Raw genomic sequence first — 24,435 nt, forward strand, 5'->3', positions numbered from 1 at the left:
ATATGACGACACCTCGTCAAATACCACATCACGAGAAACAATAAACTACTTTGTTTCAGGATCCATACACCGCCAACCCTTCCTTCGGGGATCATAGCCAACAAAAACACACTTTCTAGCCTTGGGATCAAGTTTAGTTCGACTACTCTTTGGTACATGAACATAACAAAGGGAACCAAACACCCGGAAATAATTCACATGTGGCTTACGGTTGTAAAGAGCTTCAAAAGGAGATGCTTCTTTACCTGGCCATGGGGGCAACCGATTAATGACATGACAAGCATGTTGGATAGCTTCTGCCCACAGCTCCCTAAAAAGATTTTTGTCATGCAACCAGGACAAACAGACTGCAATGAGATGTGCCAACTTCCGTTCAGCCACTCCGTTCTGCTAGGGCATCTCTAGACAGGTCATTTGCCGCTGAATCCCATGCTTCTTACAATATCTGAAAAACTCATCAGACATGTATTCACCTCCATTATTAGTTCTAAGACACTTTATATTTAGACAGAACTCCTTTTTCTACTTGCAACTTGAACTCGATAAACTTAGAAAGAGCCTCACTTTTGTGTTTGAGAAAATAAACCCAAGTAAAATGAGAGAAGTCATCCACCAGAATCATCACATAATGAAGGCCACTGTAACTAGGTGTTCTTGTTGGTCCCATTAAATCTGAATGAACCAACTGAAATAAAGTAGAAGCTCGATTCGTCGATCTCTGAAAAGGAAGTCGATGAGATTTTCCATATTGACAACCAGGACATACCACATCTGTATTTAAATCCTTAAAGAAAGGAACACCATCAAGCAGATTCTGTGTCGAAAGCTGTTGCAACAACTGATAGCCAATGTGGCCTAACCGAGCATGCCAAACTGAAGGGCTAGTATTCTGGCTTGTTTTTTGAACATATGCTTCACTAGCAGATAGGACATATAAAGAATTATTCATTCTCTCGGTGAAAAGAACATCAGCTGCAACATACTGCATATTATCAAGAATTTGTACATCATCAGGACCAAACAGAACATACTTACCCGAAGCAGCTATTTGAGAAACTGAAGCGAGATTCTTCTTTAGGCCTGGAACAAGATACACATCTTTGAAAGCAACTCCTCCTTCATTTGAGCTATCGGCCTTAATAGTGAAATGTCCTTATTTCATTACAGGATGTAATGAATTATCAGTTGTCACAATAACTCGCTTCCCTTCATGTGGACAAACATCTGAAAGTAAGGTGACATCTCTAGTAGCATGATGTGAACAACCCGAATCAACGATCCACTCATTCATGTAATCAATGCAGCCATGATCATCTGTGTTTGCGTCAGTCTTGTGCATAATAGAAGCCATATTATCTGGCTAATTTATAACCTCAAACGAGAAACACTGCTCCCATTTAGGTTCATCCAAATCTATAGTTTCATGGACAACATTTGCATTCACACCAGCAAGCTTTACCCGGCAATTTTTCTTTATATGGCCTGATTTTCCACACCTAGAACAGGTCACCTTCACACGACAGTCACACTTGAAGTGTCCTGGCTGTCCACATCTATAACAGGTTTTCAAATTACCTTCAGTCTCCCCCTCAAAGCTAACTTGCATGCTTTCACCTGAAACATGCTTCGAAGGAGACCTGCTTTTGCCTTGATCTCTAGTATAAAGAACATTATCTATCTGAGAGAGAGGTTTGCTGGACATTTGTTTCACCAATGCTTCCTGATTTGAGAGCAGATTTTCCAACTCAATGATCGAGGGCTGATTTGCCCATCCTTGCACCGAAGAAATAAAAGGCATAAATTCTTGTCGCAAGCCATGAATAAGATAACGACGTAAACGTGCATCACTAATAGGCTCCTCTATATCCAGCTCTGAAACTTCAGAGCACAAATTCTTAATTTTCAAAAAATATTCGGAATTGAAAGATTACTTTGCATCGTCCACAAGTTCGTTCTCTAAAATTGCGGCCGCGATTGTATTCTTTTTGATGAACGACCTTTCAAGTGTCTCCCACACTTGCTTTGGTGACGTCACATCACGAACATGCTCAATATAATCCTTGCTAATCGATGTGCGCAAAGCAAATAAAGCTTTGCCACACTTGATCTTCCACTTTCGCCTTGAATCAACATTTTGCGGAGTGTCCTCTGGAATTACCATTTTAGCACCAGCTATAAGCTCCCACAAATCCTACCCTTGTAAATAAGCTTCCATACAAAGCTTCCAATAGCTGTAGTTGTTACAAACCAGCTTGTCCACAACAGCATGAGAAGCACTGTTGCCAACATTCATCTTGGAAATGTTATGACCACTTCAAACAATAAGAAGAAAAAGAAAGAGAAAAAAAAAAACTTCCTAGACGAAGCTTCACTTAGTAACACGAACAAACACCTTAGCAACTTGGCTCTGATACCATGACAGAAATCACATACTTAAATGAAGAAGATGATAAAGCAACAATGAAAAGCACCTGTAGTTTATTACTTAATGAAACCAAAAATAAAATATGATGTTCAAGTGATCAATGACTAAGTTACATAGTCTTTATTTATATCTGCAGACTCTATGCAAACTCTCCACTACTAGCAAGACTTTCTCCTAAAGATACTCAACTACTAAGACTCCTGATACTCTCAACTACTAAAACTCAGACCGAGTCAGACTCCGAAAATAACTCTAGACTTAAACAACTAAAAGACTTATTCAACTTCAGAGGACACGACATTTGTAACATGGGGATCCATGGTCATGCCTATAGAGTTGGATTTGAATCTGCTACTGCAGTAAACAATGCTCTTATTGACATGTATGCAAGAAAGAACAAAATTAAATTGTCAGAGCGAGTTTTCAAGAGGACCCCTGGAAAGGATGTGGTTTGTTAGAACTCCATGATTTCTAGCAATGTCAACAACGATGATTTTGTGAATGCTTTTGACTTTTTCCACAAAATGCACTCTGAGGGCATGCCACATGATGAATTTACGTTCAGCTCTATTCTTAGTCTATGTGGAAACTTGGGGGCTCATCCTTAGTCACACAAACCGTGGGGTTAGTATAAAGCTCCCGCTCTAAAACCGCGGTTTGGCAATTTTCGATGAAAAGCTTATTTAAATCGCGCTCCCAATTATTTTGAAACCGCGCTCTCAATTTTCAAAATCGTGCTCTGATTTGTTAACTGCGCTTTTACACTTGCGAAGCAGTTGATGGGTTTTCAATCATTCTTTTGTGGAAGTTTTCTCCGGAAATTAAAACCCATTTTTAATTTTTTGGACAAAGCATTTACACTTTTGAAGAAAATAGATATAGATTTTGAATCCAATTGAAGATGAATGAAATATGGAAGAAAGAATAACTGTTTCAAGACCCAATTAGAAGAAAGGAGATATGTTCATTTGAATGAAATACATTGGTTTCTCAAATTTCATTGTAATGTTATAATGTCGTAGGTGAAAGTGTGAAACTAGTTACTGTAATTCGTGGGTTATGTGAACTGGTGAAGGCAAATAAGAAGAAGACAATGACAATTATAACGTACTCCCTATCCCAAAATAGCACTTGTTATTTTTTTAAGAGTAAAACTAGTTTTCTAGTTTGGTAGCCAATTAACCAACGAAGAAATTAAAACAAATACTTGTGTTTTTAGTGGGATTTATTGGTCAAATTAATGTTGTTTTTATTACTTCTCCTTAATTTCTTTCTTTTTAGTATTTTCTATTTACCATATAACTTATATTGGACTATAGATTACCAAGGGAAAAATCAGTAGTAATTACTAATACCTCTCTTTTATTTGTAGTTTAATTAATATAAATACTAGTGTAAATAAGCACTTTGTAGTGGCTCTCAAAGTGGGAGCTTCTCAAATTAGGCGCTCTCCGAGACCGCTCAACGATCTGGTGACTAATGGCTCATCGACAAGCTGTGGGGATACATGGGTACATAATCAGAAGTGGACTTTGTGTCTTTCTTGGGCATTTGCAAAAACACAACAAAGAAAAACTAATGAATCATAATAATTGTTTTAGCAAACAAACAATTCTAAATGTATTTTTACATAGTCAATATCACCCATAAAACAATATGTAAATCATGATAATATCACCGATTAAAAAATTTCATTGTCAAAATCAAAATCGCAAAGAAGATTGAAAAAAGGTGAATCAAAACTTCCAATGAAACGATAAATGTAATTTTTTCAAAAGGGTAAAAAGAGAAATAAGATAAAATGGGAAATAAAAATTAGATCGGACAAAAGACAACACACTAACAATTCCCTTTCCAAAATTGTTGTTATTGGCCCTTTCAAGGACATGATGATGGCTTCAATCAAGGTCAGCTATTATTTTTTATTTTTTATTGGAACGTTTGGTGTAAAATTTTGATACTTTGCTGTCATGATTGATAGTATTTGAATGGCATTTGATTAATTTCGTGTTTTGGAAGGATTTGGTGTAGGAATTTATTGGTTTGGTGATTGGAAAAAGCTTTTCTTTGCGTTCTTTTTTGTATGGTATTGCTTAATAGAGTAGTATTTGTTTATTTTCGAGTTGTAGATGGATTTCCAGTGAAATATCTGTGATTAGTATCAGATTTGTTTATGTGGGAAGCAGAACAAGGTTTTGAGTTGTTGAGTTTTTCAATTAATTTGTTATTCTTTGTATGACTGTTAGAATTGAGCTAGAGTTGTTGAAGGATTGGGTATTGGAGTTTTTGGATTTTCTGCTAGGAATATCTTTGTTTGTTTCTCCTTAATTACTTATAAAGTTTTGATATTTGTCGTATGTTTATGTTGAATTTTGAGTTATGGAAAGATTTTCTGAATTTCTATCATATAAAATTTATCTGTGTTGTGCTATTTTATTTATTTATTTCTGTATTATCAACCATCTCTTTAGTTTGGCCCAATTCATTAAGCATTGAGTTTTTCCTTTTTATCTAAATTTTGAGTTAGAAGGATTGGGTAGGAACAACTTTGTGTTTGTCTTTTTTAGGGTAGAGAAATGAGCTTTGCAGTTGTGTTTTTCTTAAATAAAGATTTTGAGTTATGAAAGGAATTGGGTAGGGGAATTTCTAGGTTTCATGGTTGCAACAAGTTTTGAGTATTGGATCTTCTCTAGCTTTCTAGTGTATTGATATATCGACAACAAGTTTGTAACTCTCTATTGTCCACCACCTTTTTTAAGGGGGGGGGGGGGGGGGGGGGAGACAGTAGGATTGTTTGGGAAGGTATTTGGGACAGCTTTCTCAATAGGTTTGCATGCTTCAATGGGTGTTGTGCTTCACTTGTACCTTTTGTTCTCATGAAATGGTACTTTGATTTCGATGAGTATTTGTTTTGGGGATGATTCTATTCTTAAATTTTGTTTTATTGGGTTAGTTTTGAGAACCGAATGTATCGCTACTAATTTTCAGTTCTATTATATGTGTATCTCTCTATATATATATTTTTTGGAAAGTATTTCTACTATTGATTCTCAATTATATGAACGCTTCTGTCTTACATTTGTGAGGGATTCCCTGCTCCATTTTGATTAGGAATAGTAGCTTTTCCAGTTTCAAGACCAATGTTTCTGTCTTACGTTTATGAGGGATTCCCTACTCCATTTTGATTAGAAGTGTAGCTTTTCCAGTTTGAAATCCGGACGGACACAAATTTGTCTCCTGGATCTTATCTCAAGGTCCGATTTTAGCTCTTCTTGTTACATTTCTGTCAGGACTTGGTATGGTATGTATGAACGACTTTTATTTTGCTCAGATGGGAGACAGAAAGAATGTAAAGTGCTCAATTCTTTGAAGTGTTAGAATGTTTTGGGTCTTGTGGTTTTGTACATAAAAATATCTTGCTCAAACCAGCCACACTGTATAGTGATACATCTTTGTAAATCATAATTCCTTTTTGCTTATAGTAAATGATGAACAGCTTAGTAGACTGGTATAGCTCCAACAATGTTATCATTCATCCCAAGTATCTTGGTGATGCTGATAGTGTGGGCAGTTTTTGCAGCCTGAATTTCCATAATTTGGGTTGTGATTGCAGCATTTCCTGCATTCTTTAGTGTCTGTTTTGGTGTCACTGCCCCCTTCTTGTTTGGTGGTTTATTTTATCTGGTTTAACATTAGATTTAGTACAACTTTTCAAATTAAGTAGGACTAAAGCCTACTTAATTTGAAAAGTTGTACTAAAGTCTGATATCGACTGACACAGGTTGTACTAAAGGCTACTTAATTTGAAAAGTTGTAATAAAGTCTGATATCGCTATTGAATATTGATAGTTATACTTAAACCTAAATAATTCTTTCTTATCTGGAGTTTGATCATACCTTTTACAAGTTGTCATATGTGAATTGTTTTCTTATATTTTTTTATAGGATTGATGGAACTGAATCATGGGAAATTTGATCCATTTAACATATGAAGCCACACTAGTCCTGCCAAGTATGGATCAAGATAAAATCGGGTCATCAATTAGTGTTTTTTCGATAAGCATCCTTAATTAGAACTGGTAAGTCACTATGTTGTTTCTCATTACGTTCTTATGTACCAAACAGCTAGTGTAGTTTTTACTGGTCATATGTTTTTTTGTTCTTATTTAATGAGGTAGAATTAGAACTTATGCAATTCTCCTTTTTATATCTTAAATGGGAACTAATATAATTGAGGATTATACTGGGCCTGGCCATGTGTTTGTTTGTTTGTCTGTTTGTTTTTTTAGAAATTCCTATTTTTATATTTTCACATACCTGTCTTGTGTCTTCTGGAAGCCTACTTAGTTGTCTAATTTATCCATTAAAGTATTAGTTTTTTTTTTTTTTTTTTTTTTTTTTTTTTTTGTCATGTTGGTTCGAAGTATAGTACAAAATATTGTGATATTTGGCAATATTTTGTTTGGGTAACAATTTTATTCAATATTTACTATTATATTTTAAATAAATATAAATGATATATCATGATATATCAATAAATATTTATAATATCTACGATATTTGTTGATATTTTGGATATATCTACAATATTTGCATATGAAACAATGTAAAATATCCCTAAAGAGAGGATATATCTACGATACATATCAAGAAATTGAGTATCGATAAATACCCGTATTCGGATATTTTATACTATGCTTTGTACTAGTCCAAGACTTTTTTCTCCCCGTGGGCTTAGAGAAAGCCCAGTATATAAAAACTAAGCCCAAGCATAACAAAATTCGTGTCAAGGTCACAGACGTTGGCTAAGAATATTGATTCCGAATTAGGTGATTTCCAGCTATGCCCTCAATTAGTCAATTTGGTGATTTCCGTCTATTAGGTTTTGGGATTCAAGTTTATTTCTAGCATTACTTTGTTCTTGATTCTGTTATTCCTCTTTTGTTTCTTACAAGATATCTTTTTTTAAACATGTTCAGATTTTTATTGGAAAGAGAGTAGTGTCTTTGATTGTCCAGTAGCTCAATTGAATAAGGTGAGGTGATTTAATCTCACATGGTGTACAAATTGCTATTTCCTCTCCTGACATTTATATTTCAATCGATTTAACTATAATATAAAAAAGAATCATTCATTAAAGTATTTTTCATATCTAAAAGGTTTCCACTGAAAAATGCTCTGTTTTGCAAACATTACCTGGTATTTGAAATTGATAGGTGCTCGGTGTCAAGGCCCACTGGAAACTGTCTACTATAAGAATTTTTTTGAGAACTCATGAAAGTACTAGCAAATCTTTGCTCAAACGACGACCTCTTAGACCCTGACCTTATCTCTCGTCACATAATAAAAAAAAATCGATCTATTCTCTCTGTAGACACCAAGTCATCACCAACTCTATCTTCTTTCTCTCTGCAAATCAGCAACCTACTTCGGCCAAGGGTCGAGCAGGATTGAAATTCGGTGGGGTTATTATTTTTACTTTTGATTTTCTATTGTTGAGTATTTGAAAATTTTCAACGAGGGTTTTTGACAATGGGATGATGGTCATGATCGCACTTGCGTGGGATAGTTGCCAATACAATTTTGTTGTCAAAATGAATAAATGTATTAACTGTTTGAAGAAGGTGATTATGCGAAAAAACCTTCTGTTAGTTCTGTGTTCTCATATGAAGCCATAGGACTCACCTCAGTTGGTACATTATTCAATTGTTGTGTTCTTCACATTCCTGAACAGGTATTTCAGAGGTTTTGTTAATTTACTTTTTTTAGTTTTTAAGTTTTACACAATTTGTAAAGTTCAGAAACCAGCCACCAAAGAATATACTACATGTTTGTTTTGGAAAAGTTAACCAAGCAAAAGTTTCTGCAGGAAACATTTCTAAATTTTCCTGTACTTGTGTTAGCAAACAAGAGGACCCAGGACCCTAATAAATTGAATCAAATTACGTACAAAATCCATTTCGTTTGTCTATATTTGTGTTGGAAACCTTTACCTTTTGTTCTAAAAAATTTCTAAAGTAATATGAATATCAGATGATGCACTTGTTTTCTTTTCGTTACGGCTGTAGATGTCATTACAGGCGGATGGCAGGGGTGGTCAGAAAGTTTTTTGTTGCGTCAATGTTTATGTGGATTGTTCCAGTTGCCATTCTATATGGTTTTAACCATAATGTATTTCCTGGTAAGCTTCCCTCACATACATGTTTCTTTCGCTGTCTTTATCTTTCACATATTATATGCTTGTAATAAGCACAAACTGGTTATTTGTCTCCTTTCAAAACCAATTTATTACTTAGATTTGTCTGTTTTCTGTTCTTGTTTTAAGTTTTTGATTGGTTTTCTTGACTACTTTGATCTCTGTATGCTCTTGAGTTTTGATTTAAGCATGAACAGCATATATGAGAAAATCAGTCCAGAAACAAGTGCCACAAGCCAGTGCATGTGGTTCCCATGCATATTTAAAAACGAGATAAAATGAATTTAATGTCTTCTGAACGCAAACATAGCAATTCAGTAACCTTGGTATTCTGCTAAGTGCCTGTGGAGGTTGATCTGATTGTTGAGTTGACTTATACAAGGCTTAGTGAATTTTAGCAGGGATATGAGTGTTCGCACGCAGCACCTAGTCTGATGCACGAGCTAATGCGTTGCTATGACTCTGTAGAATAGTTCTTGCATAACATTTTACTTATACATGAGTGGACAATAAACATCAAAGCCAGAGCTCAAGTTTGAAACTGCCCTCTTTTCAACCTTTTGTAGGTGCTTTGGCAGTTTTTGTTTCAACACACCTGAAACAGTTGGCTCACCATAAAAGCTCTCACCTAACTAAATGTGGTGGTATAGTACCACATTTAATCCAAAAATCTTGTGGCCATTATAAAAGTTTTTACATTCAAAGAAAGAGCACAACAAAAACAAAGTTCTTCTAAAGTTGTCCACAAGGAAGTGGTTTTCCTTGGAAGTATTGACTACTATGAAACACAGCTTGTGTTATGTCTATTGATCATGTTTGTATTTCATTGGTACAGGAACAACTCAATTGTCCTCCCATACGCATACGCTTCTGAGTGGGTTCCTTGCTGTCATATCAGTCAATATTGTCATTGCATTCTACATTTGCATGGCCATGAAAGAGCCTTCCGAAAGACATGTGCCTGATCCTACTTTTCTCGCTGCGGCCAAAGCTAGTATCACTGAATCCACTCCAGCTGAGAATGATGAATGTTCCCAGGATCGCAACAAACAAGAATAGGCGCTGCTCAGCAGGATTAACTTTCTAAATTGATTTGGATTTGGTTTGCAAGAATTCCTTGGACTACAGACCATGCCGAGTGACTGACGCCATGTCTAAAAAACTATGCTAGCTAGTTTCTCAGCTTATCATATCTTTTACTAGTGAATGCCCGTGCCAGTTGGCACTCTAGACACATTGTTTTTTAACAACACCCCAAAAGACCATCTCTATGGTAGCATTGGATCGATGATATAATCATTTTCAACAGTTTTATACTTCATAATCATTTCATACGCATACTCAAGTGAGCTTAATGATTGCAATTTTATGTATTTCATTTCTCACAAACCAACTCATTACACATACTCTTACACATTCATTAATTCAACTCATCAGAATGAAAATGAGGAAAATAAGGGGAGAGAGTTTTCAATTAAGAGTATTATCATTTTTTTTTAAATAAAAAAATCCAACAGAGTTTCATTTGTACTTTCAACATTTTAAAAATCTAAATCCTGTGATAACTTTAAAAGCAAACAATACAATTTTCATAGATCAATCATACCAAAATATATAACTTTATATTTATACATAACATAAATTATCTCTAAAACTAAAAGACAACTCATTAAACATTAAAGAAGATTTTGCATACCATTTATGCATAAAGTTAAATGGTATCAACTGAAATAATGGTTTAATAAGGGGAGTTCTAAAAACAAAAGCGGGTGAAATATTATACCTGGAATATTGGTTTAAGGGAGTTTTAACCAATTTCTGTAAAACTCGAGAAGCTCATGAATATCCTCCTGAACAAAAAATGGGATTTTAATTTCATCAGATGAGTGATTGTCAACAAAACCATTACCACTATAGTCCTTATTGTAAGTTATTGACTCCAATTCTCACTTGGAAGTAAAAAATAAAATTCAAATACTACCTAAAAAAATGGTGTTGACTAATAACATGAAGTAAACACAGTTTGCCAAATCTATGTTTTTCTTTTTTCTATTCAGGTTTGATAAATTTTAACGAAAACAGCACCAATATAAAATAGTCTAAAGCAAAACACAAAACAGTATCGTAGTATAACACACACATAATATCAACACATTGACACATAATGACAAATACTCTAACAAACTTGTAATATGTCACAAACGATAGGTAAACACAAAGCATTAGCACATATACAACATCTCTAACCACCATCCCCTCAAAAAGCTCTTGAGCACCTCCACATCGCTGACTCCAACATACCACACAATCATCGAATTCAGCTCCAAATATCTCTTTTAGGCATCACATCAAAACACTTCCTTGCAATCAACTTTCCCATTCTTCACATACCCAACAATCATATATCGAATTCCATGACACCAAATCCAACTCACACCTCTCATCAAACACCTTCCTCGCATTCCAAATTCTCCTAATTGAATAATACATATAAATTATAGAATTTTGCCCAAACAAATCTATTGCAAACCCACTCTTCACAATCCTAGCATGGCGTTTCTCCTTTCGTAAATCAACCCAAGTTCCGCACAAACCTTAACTAAAAAAGAAAAAGTATAATGATTATGCCCAACCCCTTTCCTAACCATACGTTCATAATAAAACTTAATAACATTATCATACTCATTTAACTTAACATAAGACTTCCTAACCATACGTTCATAATAAAACTTAATAACATTATCATACTCATTTAACTTAACATAAGACTAATATATAGTATTATTATAAATAAAAACAGCATAATTACCCATAATTATAACAAATGTAGGCTGCGAAGATGGAGAAAAACACGTTATCTTTTTTTTTTTTTTTTTTCTAAAACTTGTAAATTTTATTGATCTATGCATTTTTCATTCTGTTTTGCTCATCCAGTTGCAATTGTTGGTATTGAAGTTGACTAGATTCACAAATTCTTGTCTTTCAAAGTGGATTGATAAAAGTCCAATCTTTGCGTTTTGATTCTTCAGATAGGGCTTTTAATATTCCATTCTATCCCTAACTGTGTTTTAAGTGAAACGACTTTGTGTTACAGTGACAGTGAAGATGTGTCTGTAATCTCACCACAGTTACAGGAGTTTAATCATTGGAAAAAAGAAGATAATAAATATTAAAAACATGCATTTTTATCACTAAAGAATATTGTAAAAGGATCGATTGAATGTAGAAAATATGCTCACATATTTCTGAAACAGTCACTGGCTCATCGAATGAAGGAGGTGATTAGGGTTAATATGAAAGTAATGGGGAAAGTATATGTTCCTGTGCTGAGCAATTATAAGGAAGGATTTGGACGAAGTGTATATGAATACACTAAACATAGCTTAAAATTTTCTGACAGATTAATCGAAAACTCTGATGGTAGTTAAACTGCATAATGGTATACTGTAGGCTAGACTACTTACCAAACCTTGTGAAAATGGACTTTCAAGTAGAAAAACATGACTAAATGGTATCTTATTCGGCACGCAGTTGACTCTGTCAAACATATTTATAGTCATATTTAGTCGAATTAGGGGCCTACTGATTTGGGGTAATAGTTATAAACTTGTAATATACCTAAAAAAATAACAACAACATAATTAATCATATAAGGTGTTTAACATGAATCTGGCAACCACAATATAATCTACAAACAAACAAACAAACCCATCACCAAAATTTCAACAATCCAAAACCTTAAAATAAAACTATTACCTCTGAAAGAATCTGGCAAGACCGAAATCTCGCAGTCTTATTTAAAGCAGCCGAGGCAGTTAAATATCGTTAGAAATCTTCTAAAAATTTGTCTGAGAATGTGTCGTCGCAATGGGTAGAGAAGATGGAGATGAAACGAATCTTTTGATTATGGCTTGAGCAGTTCTTTCAACTATAACTCTAGTCGCTCTTTGAAATTTGCATATTAGTACTGTATGAAAATTGTCATCATGAAGATTGTGTCACAATTTGCAGTGACAAATATCATTCAGTTGGAGACTGCATCCGGAATAACTTGGGCGCAAGGCCCAAAATATCGATATCGATGAATATATCGGTGTACTCAAAAATCGATATATATCGGATATATCTATTTTTTTGGTGACCAGTCCAAACTATTTAAAATATCAAAAATATAATATCAGAAATATCAGAAATATATTGGAAATATCGGATTTATATTAAAAAATAGTAAAAAAGTCAACCGATATGTATCGTAAATATCAGATATATTGATTATATTGGCGATATAAAGTTTTATATCAGAAATTCCGATATATATCGGAAAAAAAAGAGTTTTATATTCAGTAGATATATATCGAAAATATCGATGTCGGTGTACCAAAATATCGATATATATCGGATATATCGACGATATTTTGGTCCTTGCTTGGGCACCTGAAAGTCAATGTCGCAACCCTGACCCAATTGTGGACCCAAGGCACTCGACCTTGCATACTAAAATTGTATGAAAACTGACATCATGACGATTGTGTATCAGCTTGCAGCAACCAATACTAGTCAGTTGGAGAATGCAAATTTAGGCGTACCTGAATGTCAATGTCACAACCCTGACCCCAATTGTGGAGCCAAAGTACCCAACCCTTGCATACTAAAATTGTATGAAAACTGTCAGCCAATACCAGTCAGTTGGAGAATGCATCCGGAATAACTTGGGCGTCCTTGAATGAATGTCGCAACCCCAACCCCAATTGTGAATTGATGTCACTGAAACTATGAATAATTAATCATATAAGCCTTAAAAAAAATTATAAAGAATCTGACAAGACTGAAATTGAAAAGTGGGTTTTTGGAAATTGAAAAGTGGGGTTAGTGTTTTAGTGAAGGATGAGAAGAAAAGTGAAGATGAAGAATGGAGTGAGGAGTGCTCGACGATGAGTTTTGAACAATAGCCGTTTGATCTTGCTCAAACAGATCTAGACCGTGCTTTGTGTGTTATTTTGTCTTTTAGTGAGAAAAATAAAACATATCTTATTAGGTAGATGATGGTATCTATGAAAGCTTTTCTCTCCCCGTCTGACTATTTGTGGGGAAAGGCTGCTGCAGTGATGTTGTGCGTGTGTTTGCAGGTATCTAAAAGTATGTAATGAATGTACAATTTCATTCCTTTTTAGTACAGCCTGAAGTGGTTATTACAGAGTGTATAATGGCGTGACATTTTTATATCTCCTAGTCCCAAACAAAGGCCATCTTTACTAATTTTAATGCCTTCGGTTTTTTGGTACTTGAATCCTGTTTCCCCATTGAGTGTTCCTTTCTAGATTTAGATTGCACACGTCTATGATTGTTTTACCCCGTCGAGCATTGCAACCAAATTGTAGTCTGGACAACATTGAGTTCCATATCGTTGCCTCTGGGTCCAGGTCTGTGGACTTCCATAATGAGGGTTTCTGCACCTTATAGATTAATTTCTGGTCAGATTGGTGAACTGTGCTTCTTATATTTACAGAGCATACCTGATAGGTTCTTACAATAAAAAGATTTGAATGCTACAACATTTTATTTATAGTCATTGCATATTACGCTGAATATAGAGGTTTTGTCTGGCTGAGTTTGGACACACTTCGGTTCGGCCTTACAGGCATAATATGAACATAAAGTTGCAGTGCTACTTGCTGATAACATTTTATGCACACACTGTTAGAACTTTTCTCTTTAAGGTGTACCTACATAGATCATACACATTACACAATTGTTAATTGTCGAACCACGCCCGAGTGACATTATCGGAAGACTCACTAAACCGTGATCTTAAAGTAACATGGTCGAAGTCATTTACATGTCTCGAACCACACGTGTCAAGTCATGACACGTGTATAAAGTGAGTATGGGCTTAACGATATGCGCAGATACTTTTTGGGCTTAAAGCGTATTTCTATTATCGTGATGGGGTATAATAGAAATACACCCATAATATATAAGTTGAGGTCCCCACCCCAAACCCTATTCGATTCTCATAAGTTTTCCATCCAACGTGAGAGAACACGAAGGGTTTTGGAGTGGAAAAGACAACAACGTTCCGCTGCTGCTTATAGGACTTGCTTGATCAACGCTATGGCTTCAGGTATGTCCTATTATTATTTGGTTTTCTTTATTGATTGACATGTATTCTGGGTATTGGAGAAATCCTCACAATTGGTATCAGTCGCCTAGATGTTAATCATGAAGAAAACATACACTTTAATTTAATTACTGTGTAACATTGAGTAAAAATCGAATTTTTTTTTTTAGTTATGCGGTTAAGTTTGCGAAATATATTTTTTTTTCGTTTTTTATCGGATCACCGAATCTGTTCCGGTAAAAGGTTTTCATAGGGTCGCAACTTCGTTATCCAAGAATCATGTTCATAAGGTGGATGATGGATTTCGATTAATATACCTTTGATTCGTTGCCGCTAATCCGTTAAAAACTCGTTTTTTCTCGACTTTAAATCCATAGATCTTTGTAATCTATTTTGGATTGTGCTGAAATTTAGTGGGTAGGGTCGTACTAAACTCTAGATTACATCTGTACGGTTGGATTTGTGTTTGCATCATCTGGTTGTGGCGTTCAGGGGTGGCAGTAAGGTTGCCGAAGCATCAAGGGTTTGTTTTACATTACTGCTTCAGACTCGAGGAAGGTGACGATGAGTTGTCCTTGAGTCAACTCGTCAATCCCAAATTTTGAGTTTTAAAACCGATCCAAAATTTTGAGTTTTAAAACTGATCCAAAATTTTGAGTTTTAAAACCGATCCCAAACACAAATTTTTTTTTTTTTGGGCCTTTTTTTTTGTTTTATATTAAAGCCCACTAAAAGAGAGATTGTGTTTTATTAAAGTCTGCCCCATAGCCTAAAGTCCATCTCGACCCATAAACTATATTAGGCTTGGGTCTGACCCATGTATGCCAAGTCTGACTTTGCAAACAAAGTTTGACTTGTGCTGACCGGGTCCTACTCATGCTGAATGGACCTAGTTTGACCCGGTTTTGGGCCTATTTGGTATTTTTTGGGCCCAATTACCTTATTTCAGTTGTATATAACTCAATTTAAGTCCGTTTTGGGCGGTTGAATAGTCAAATCGAAGAGTTTTTCGAGCCCAATAAAGTAGACGAACTTAAATTTTAGTTTGATCATGTTTGGATTTCTTAAGTTTGCTATTGGAATTTTCTTTTCTACTATTATCATGTTAATTAATAGAATTGAATAATAGCATGTTCCAAACATTTGAAAATTAGCAATCTAAACCATGAAATTTGGGTAAGTTCAACGTGATACGCTGCCTAAGTGGCCTCTTTCATGGAAAATTTATTTGGGTTTAATGGTAAAGTTGATTAGATTGTATATGGTTGCGTCTTAATCCATGCCAGTAATAATCGGCCCAAAGGAAGTTTATTACTTTGGCCGGATTAGTGACGGTATAAGGTAATTAATATATGTAAAATAATTTTAGGAGTTACTTATGCATTCAATAGTCGGCCCTAAGGAAGACTTATTGTTTGGCCAAGCCTAACTTTGTTTTACATATGTCGATTAGCCTTATGTGTTTAGGGAAAACCACTTACACGTTAAATGCTTGTCCAAAGACTTGAATTATAACGGTGTGTTAGGTTTCTCATTAAGGCCCCCTACTAAAGTTTTATAAATGTTTTTTCTTTCTTGTCATTTGTCTATTTGATTATTATTTTTCATTTAGACTAATGAATGCATGATAATATTACAGCTTATTATTGTCTATGCATTAAAGAAAATGGCATATGTATTAATGTGAGTTATCTTTTGTATCATGTTCAGTGAATACATCTTCTATATCTGCCAATTTAACTAGTATTCCAGTTCTTACTGGTTCCAACTTTATATAAAGTGGAAAGCAAAGCAAGCAGGTAATGAATTTAGTTTTGTTTGTTCTGAATTAAATCTTACCGAAGTACCTTCTAATTCTTGGTGGATAGATACGGGAGCAACTATTCACATTAGTGTTTCCATGCAGGGTTGTCTAAGGAGCCGCAAGCCAAGTGATACCGAAAGGTTCATTTACATGGGTGATGGCAATAAGGCATGTGTTGAGGCCATTGGAGTCTTTAGATTAAAATTAGAGTCCGGTTTTATTTGGATTTAGATGAGATCATTTTATGTACCGTCTTTTAGACGAATTTAATTTCTATTTCTGTTTGGACAAATCCGGTTATACTTGTTCAGGTTGGAAAAGGAATATTTAGTCTCTTTCAAAATTCAAATCTTATCGTATGTGCTCTTTGATTGATAATCTATACAAGTTAGACTTGGATGCCTCTCACTTAAGGTTAAATGAAACTTTGCATGTTAATAACTATGGTACTAAGCGTAGATTAATTAATGAGAACTCCTCTACATTGTGGCACAAGCGTTTGGGTCATATCTCTAAACAGAGAATTGAAAGGCTTGTGTCAAATGGAGTTCTTGGTGCCCTTGATTTTTCAGACTTTAAAGTTTGTATTGAATGTATAAAGGGTAAACAAACAAATATAAGGAAGTTTGGTGCCAGCAGGAGTTCAAGTGTCTTAGACTTGATATATACCGATATTTGTGGTCCATTTCCTACGGCTTCTTGGAATGGTCAACGGTATTTTATCACGTTTACAGATGACTATTCTCGTTATGGGTATCTATACTTAATTCATGAAAAATCATAGTCACTGGATGTATTTAAGGCCTATAAAGCTGAAGTTGAAAATCAACATTCTAAGAAAATTAAAGCTATCAGATCCGACCGTGGTGGTGAATACTATGGTAGGTATGATGGAAAAGGCCAACATCCAGGACCATTTGCAAGATACTTGGAGGAATGTGGCATCGTTCCTCAATACACCATGCCAGGGACTCCACGTCAAAATGGTGTATCTGAGAGACGAAATCGGACTCTAAAGGACATGGTTAGGAGTATGATTTGTCATTCTACCTTACCAGAGTCTCTTTGGGGTGAAGCCTTAAAGACTGCAGTATATATCCTTAACCGAAAGTACCTAGTAAAGCAAGAACTAAAACCCCATATGAATTATGGATTTGGAAAGAAACCCAAGATAAGGCATTTACATATTTGGGGTTGTCCGGTGAGGCTAGGCCATATAGGCCTAATGAAAGAAAACTGGACTCAAGAACAGTTAGTTGCTACTTTATTGGTTATTCGGAAAGGTCAAGGGGTTTCAAGTTTTATTGCCCCTCTTCCAATACCCTAATTGAGACGGATAATGCCAAATTTATTGAGGATGTTGAGGATAGTGGGAGCACACAACAACGGAATATTGCTTTTGAAGAAGAGCATGTTGATATTCCTTTAATGGATATCCACAGAGATGAGTTGATCACACCTGTCATTAGGCAGGATGCGGTTGTAGATCAACTAAATATTCCAGAGTTGGCCCCTGCTATTATAGAAGAACCTCAACAAATTCAATTGGAAGTGCCAATAAGGAGATCAACTAGGGAGCGGAGAGCAGCTATTAATTCAGATGAATATATAGTCTATCTCCAAGAGCATGAGTTTGATATAGGAATGGAAAATGATCCTACTACTTTCATTCAAGCCAAACAAAGTGCTCACTTCTTAGATTGGATGAATACCATGATAGAGGAGTTAAAGTCTATGAAAGACAATGACGTTTGGGATCTTGTCGAGTTGCCTAATGGAGTCAAACCCATTGCTAACAAATGGATTTTCAAAACCAAAAGAGACTCAAAAGGTAGCATTGACAGATATAAAGCACGCCTTGTTGCAAAAGGCTTTTCAACTCAAAAAGGCATTGACTATAAAGAGACTTTCTCTCCGTTTTCATCGAAAGACTCTTTTAGACTTATTATGGCACTTGTAGCTCATTATGATTTAGAGTTACACCGGATGGATGTTAAGGCGGCTTTTCCGAATGGTGACATTAGGGAGACTATCTATATGAGGCAACCTCATGGTTTTGAGTCCAAAGGCTCTGAACATTTGGTTTGTAAATTAAAGAAATCCATCTATGGCTTAAAGCAGGCATCTCGTCAGTGGTATTTAAAGTTTGATCACATCATTTCCTCTTTTGGTTTTAAGGAAAATGATGTGGATCAATGTGTTTATCACAAGATCAGTGGGAGTAAATTTATTTTTCTAGTGCTATATGTTGATGACATCCTATTAGCGAGCAGTGACATAGGCCTTTTGCATGAAACCAAGCGATTTCTTTCAAGGAATTTTAAGATGAAAGATCTTGGTGAAGCATCTTTTGTGCTAGGCATTGAAATTCATCGTGATAGATCACGTGGCATTCTAGGCTTATCACAAAAGGCTTATGTTGAAAGGGTGCTAAGTAGGTTTGGCATGCAAAACTGTGCACTAGGTGATGCCCCATTGCTAAGGGTGATAAATTGAGTTTGCTTCAATGTCCAAAGAACGATTTAGAGAAAGAACAAATGCAAGATATTCCTTATGCATCAATAGTAGGGAGTCTTATGTATGCTCAAGTTTGTACGCGTCCAGATATTGCGTACGTAGTTGGAATGCTAGGCAGATACTTAAGTAATCCAGGAATGGATCATTGGAAAGCGGCTAAAAAGGTGATGCGGTATTTGCAAAGGACAAAAGATTTTATGCTCACATACCGAAAAACCGATCATTTTGAGTTGATTGGGTATTCGGATTCAAATTTTGCTGGTTGCTTGGATAGTAGAAAATCCACGTCTGGTTATGTTTTCATGTTAGCTGGAGGTGCTGTATCATGGAAAAGTGTCAAACAAACACTAATAGCCTCCTCCACTATGGAAGCAGAATTTATTGCTTGTTTTGAAGCATCAAATCAAGTAAAGTGGTATAGAAATTTCACTTCTGGGCTTCATGCAATGGGTTTCATTGAGAAACCATTAACGGTTTATTGTGATAATAAAGCCGCAGAACTTTATTCCAAGAACAACAAGAGTTCGTCAAAGTCTAGGCACATTGACATCAAGTTTTTGTTGTCGGAAAGAGAGGGTTAAAGATCATTATATGACAATTGAGTATGTTAATACAAATCTCGGATAGCGATCCGCTAACTAAGGGCTTACCACCTAAGGCATTTAAGGAGCATGTAGCTCGTGTATGGGGGTGGTTAGTCCTTCCGATGTTTCCTTTTAGTGGGAGTTTGTATTAATTTTTTGTTTACTATTGATGATTTTTTTTTTGAAATAAAGTTATCTACTTATTCATTTATGGTTGCACATATAAAGTTTGATTAAGTAGAATAAAGAAATCATTATAAATCATAAGGTTGGACCAGGTTGAAAATGAACATGTTCCCGGGATCACATTACATGTTATTTTCATGCTACACATCCATACTTAATCTATGTCATTGGAGATATTAGTATTGTGACCACAGATGGGTCTAGTCATGCTAAATGTGGCAAAGGTCATTTGTGATCCTATATTTTTATTTTCAATGGACCGATTGTTTTTTGAGACGTCACTCATTATTTCGACAATAAAATTTAGAGCTCTTAAGGTCAACATTGTTTAATATCAGGTTATGACCTATGTGGTACAAGTGGGAGATTGTTAGAACTTTTCTCTTTAAGGTGTACCTACATAGATCATACACATTACACAATTGTTAATTGTCGAACTACGTCCGAGTGACATTGAGAAGACTCACTAAACTGTGATCTTAAAGTAACATGACCGAAGTCATTTACATGTCTCAAACCACACGCGTGTCAAGTCATGACACGTGTATAAAGTGAGTATGGGCTTAACGATATGTGCGAGATACTTTTTGGGCTTAAAAGCGTATTTCTATTATCATGATGGGCTATAATAGAAATACACCCATAATATATAAGTTGAGGTCCCCACCCCAAACCCTATTCGATTCTCATAAGTTTTCCATCCATCGTGAGAGAGAACACAAGAAGGGTTTTGGAGTGGAAGACAACAACGTTCCGCTGCTGCTTATAGGACTTGCTTGATCAACGCTATGGCTTCAGGTATGTCCTATTATTATTTGGTTTTCTTTATTGATTGACATGTATTCTGGGTATTGGAGAAATCCTCACACACACATCTTAATATGGGTTCATGATGCCCAGAATGTGACTTTCCTTTTGGTTTCCTTCAAGTAGCGTCTGAGTATGGCCAAATGTAGGCATACAAGAGCCAGGGTTTCGAAACTAAAAGTCTCGCCACTAGCATCGATCTACATCTTGAGTTTTGGGAATTCTGGGACTACCAAAAGAACGTACAGAGGATGTCAGTATGTTGGATTGATTTATTTATCTCATGGTTTAATGATGATTAGAATGATACTAGTCAGAAAGGGTTTGTATCGTCTTATTCTATTCAGAAAGGTTTGTATTAGTTGTCTTATTCTTTCGCATGAAATATGGAAGCACGGGAACTATGTAAAATTTGAGGAAGGAATTAGTTCTCCTAACGTTGTATGGAGAGTTGCTTCTAGTGCTTGGTCTAGTGTAGGGGTAGTATGTATGACCTATGAGGTTGATGGTGACAAATGGACCGGATGTGGTATAATATAGGGAAGCAGATCGCATGGGATCAGGGCCGCGACATCATAACCGTTTTGGAACCGCTGCAAGACGTGATGAGAAAGGGAGTGGTATCTTAACCGCCAGAAGACTGCTAGGAGACGTGGAGAGAGAGGGGTGAATAGAAAAGAGAGGGGGCTAACCGCCGCGATACGTGGAGAGAGAAAGGACCGATGGATGAAGAAAAAGATGGACGAACCAGAAGAAAGAGAAGAAGATATAAAGGAGAGAAAGGAGGAGAGAGAAGAAGAAAAGAGAGAAAGAAAGAAAAAGAGTGAGTTCAGAGGTTAGAAGAAGAGAGCATACATTTTGGCGCCGTCTGTGGGGAAGAAGAGAAAATGGCTACGGTAGTGAAAAAGGAGTAGGGAGACCTAAGAAAGCAACGGTGAGAGAAAATATCGAAGAAAGAGAGAGCACTGAAGAAGAAAGGGTAGGAGAAGAAGAAGGGGTAAGAGAAGAAGAGGTATCAAACGCGGCAGCGGATGCTACCAGACTTCTTCAGGAGGAGATAGTTAGGCTACGAACGGAGAATGATGAGTTAAGGAAGGGAAGAGAGGTTACGCAGGGTGCAACGGGTAGGGAGGATCATCGGAGCAGCGAAGTAGAGGGGGAGAACGAGGAGTATCCGCCACATAACATTGAACAAACGGCGGGTATCACCTTGGAGGTAGTTCAGGCGATGATTGAGAAGGAGAGAGAGATGAATCACACTGCAGAAAAAGCGAACCAGAGCGCTGCGCAGAAGGAGGTTGCAAGCCTCAACAAAAATCCATCGGGCAGGTCGGTATGGAATTGAGGAAGTGCAAAAAACGATTCTCCCAGCCCAGATTTGAGAGGTATGATGGAAGGGGAGACCCGACGGATCACTTGCACCATTTCAGGCAACAGATGCCGTTATGGCAGGAGAATAAATATGATGGGCTTCGTTGCATGATGTTCCCCGCTAGCCTGAAGGGGGGAGCCTCGGATTGGTATTACAGGTTGGCTTCGTGGAGTATCCAAAGGTTTGAAGAATTGGAGCGTGCGTTTGTTGATCACTTCATACACCAGAAAAGAAGGGTGGTTGACATCGCAGCATTGTTCAACATAAAACAAAGGTCAGCGGAATCCTTGAGAGAGTTTCTATGCAGATTCAAGGAAGAGACATTGAGGGTGGAAAATTTGGAGGAACATGCAGCGGTCATAGCCTTCCAGCACGGCTTGAGGGCGGGAACTAGAGTTCATGAGTCGGTTTCTAAAATCGAAATCACTTCTTTACACGCTCTGTATCCCAAGGTAGAAAAATATATACGTTATGAGGACATAATGCAGAGAAATGCAAAGGAACATAAGAGAGCGGGGGGAAGGCAAGAAGCAAAGCGTTTGACCGCGATGACCGCAAGGGAAAAGGAAAAGAAGAAGAGGAAAAAGGGAAAGGAACGTACAGAGGTGAAAGCCGAGGTCCGGATAGGACGGGAGATCGCGGCCGAAGGGATATCCGAGAGAGGAAGCCGTACAGGGAAATTGAGCAGACCCCGCTAAACCGACCGCTGGAGGAAATCTTGCCGCTGATTAAGGGACTACAGTACTTTGAGGGTCCGCGAAGTACGCCAGTGGAGATAGATGGGAAGCCATTCTGTGCCTACCATAAAGTCAAGAATCACGCCACTAATGAATGCTACGCCTTGAAGTGGTTGGTGGAGAGAATGATTGAAAGAGGGATGCTCAGGGAGTTTGTCGCAGAGGTTCGCCAAGCCGAGAGAGTGCCAGTTCCGGCAAGAATTTTAGGTACCATCAATGTCATCTTCAGTGGGGAAACCCTAGGAAGAAATGCACACCGAGAAAAGATGAGAAAGACAGCAAGCCTACAACAAGTGAATGAAGTGGTGAGCATACCGCGACTAGTTCGAGGAGTCGTAATGGGCGATGAAAGTATAAGGTTCACCCCGAAAGACTTGGAATCAGTAATTTCTCCACATGAGGATGCTCTGGTGATTACTATAGCGATGGACAATTATCTGGTAAAGAGAGTGCTGATAGACTGCGGCAGTTCAGTCGACTTGTTGTTTAAAGGGGTGGTGGAAGAGATGAATATTGAAAAAGATCAGTTACAAGCCCCCCAAACTAATCTTTATGGGTTCAACGGCAGCATGACAGAGCCCTTGGGTGAATTGATGCTACCGGTTACAGCCGGCCCAACAACGGTATTCACCAGATTTATGGTGGTGGATGCAAGTTCCCAGTATAATGCCATCCTGGGGAGGAAATGGATCCACAAAATGAAAGCCGTCCCATCGACATTATACCAAGTGATCCGCTTCCCTACTAATGGGGGAACATATGAAATAAAAGGTGATCAAGTAGCAGCGCAGAGTATCCATCAAGTGACGGTAAAAAGTATGGTCCGCGGTACCAAGGGCGAGGGGTCATCGCACGATACTGGACATGCATAGCAATTACAGAAGGAAGCGGAAATAGAGGGGTATGAGCCTCCACTGGGACCGAAAATGTTGGATGAGTTGGAGGTAGTGAACCTAGGTGTGGGAGAGGAGGAAAAGTTTACTTCGGTTGGAGCGGACTTGCCGGAGGAATGGAAAGGTAAATTGGTACATTTTCTTGCAGAAAACACCGATATATTTGCATGGGTAATCGAGGATATCATAGGTTTGGATCCGGAGTATGCTTGTCATCACTTGCATATGAATAAAAATGCTAAGCCAGTGCGACAAAAGATGAGAAGTATAAGGCAAAAATACGCTGAAGGGATCCGCGAAGAGGTTATACGGTTGAAGGGGGCAGGGATAATAAGGGAAGTGGAGTTTACAGAGTGGTTATCTAATGTAGTCGCGGTACCGAAAAAGAACGGCAAGGTTAGAATGTGTGTCGACTTCACAGACGTAAACAAAGAATGCCCGAAGGACTGTTACCCGATGCCCCGGGTGGATGAGCTAGTTGATAGAACGGCAGGTTACAAGGTGTTTTCCTTCATGGATGTGTCGATGGGATACAATCAGGTTGCGATGTTCGAGCCAGATCAGGAGAAAACCACCTTTGTGGTGGAGGGTGGTACTTATTGTTACACCAGAATGCCTTTTGGCTTAAAGAACGCGGGTGCTACTTTTCAGCGGTTGGGAGAAAAGATGTTCGAAGGCAAGATTCGAAAGGGGATAGAAATATACATTGACGATATGGTGGAAAAGAGCATGTCGGAAAGAGAGCACTTGGAAGGCCTCCAGGAAACTTTTGGCATACTGCGGAAGCATAAGCTAA

The 24,435-nt window shown here is 37.0% G+C and overlaps 2 protein-coding genes and 1 pseudogene across 7 annotated transcripts; all 3 read left to right on the plus strand.

Moving 5' to 3' along the window:
• The first annotated feature begins 3,911 nt into the window (after window positions 1-3,911).
• LOC147515349 (uncharacterized) lies at window positions 3,912-9,959 on the plus strand. 6 transcript variants are annotated; one of them, XM_086586995.1, is made up of 5 exons: window positions 3,928-4,332; window positions 6,371-6,504; window positions 7,405-7,460; window positions 8,506-8,606; window positions 9,457-9,959. In XM_086586995.1, exons 4-5 carry the CDS (start codon window positions 8,510-8,512, stop codon window positions 9,678-9,680), a joined length of 321 nt encoding a protein of 106 aa, XP_086443121.1. In that variant the 5' UTR covers window positions 3,928-4,332; window positions 6,371-6,504; window positions 7,405-7,460; window positions 8,506-8,509; the 3' UTR covers window positions 9,681-9,959. The 6 variants fall into 6 exon arrangements, with proteins under 6 accessions (XP_086443137.1, XP_086443121.1, XP_086443128.1 ...); XM_086587002.1 differs by having other exon boundaries at window positions 3,946-4,332; window positions 8,494-8,606; XM_086587011.1 differs by lacking the exon at window positions 7,405-7,460 and having other exon boundaries at window positions 3,912-4,332.
• A 9,121-nt stretch (window positions 9,960-19,080) lies between these two features.
• Window positions 19,081-19,641, plus strand: LOC147515350 (secreted RxLR effector protein 161 pseudogene; annotated as a pseudogene).
• A 3,230-nt stretch (window positions 19,642-22,871) lies between these two features.
• Window positions 22,872-23,618, plus strand: LOC147515351 (uncharacterized). The gene has a single exon (XM_086592878.1). It carries the CDS (start codon window positions 22,872-22,874, stop codon window positions 23,616-23,618), a length of 747 nt encoding a protein of 248 aa, XP_086449004.1.
• The last annotated feature ends 817 nt before the right edge of the window (window positions 23,619-24,435 follow it).

The sequence above is a fragment of the Coptis chinensis genome, chromosome 2 (genome assembly GCF_015680905.1).
Source record: "Coptis chinensis isolate HL-2020 chromosome 2, ASM1568090v1, whole genome shotgun sequence".
NCBI classification, from domain to species: Eukaryota; Viridiplantae; Streptophyta; class Magnoliopsida; order Ranunculales; family Ranunculaceae; genus Coptis; species Coptis chinensis.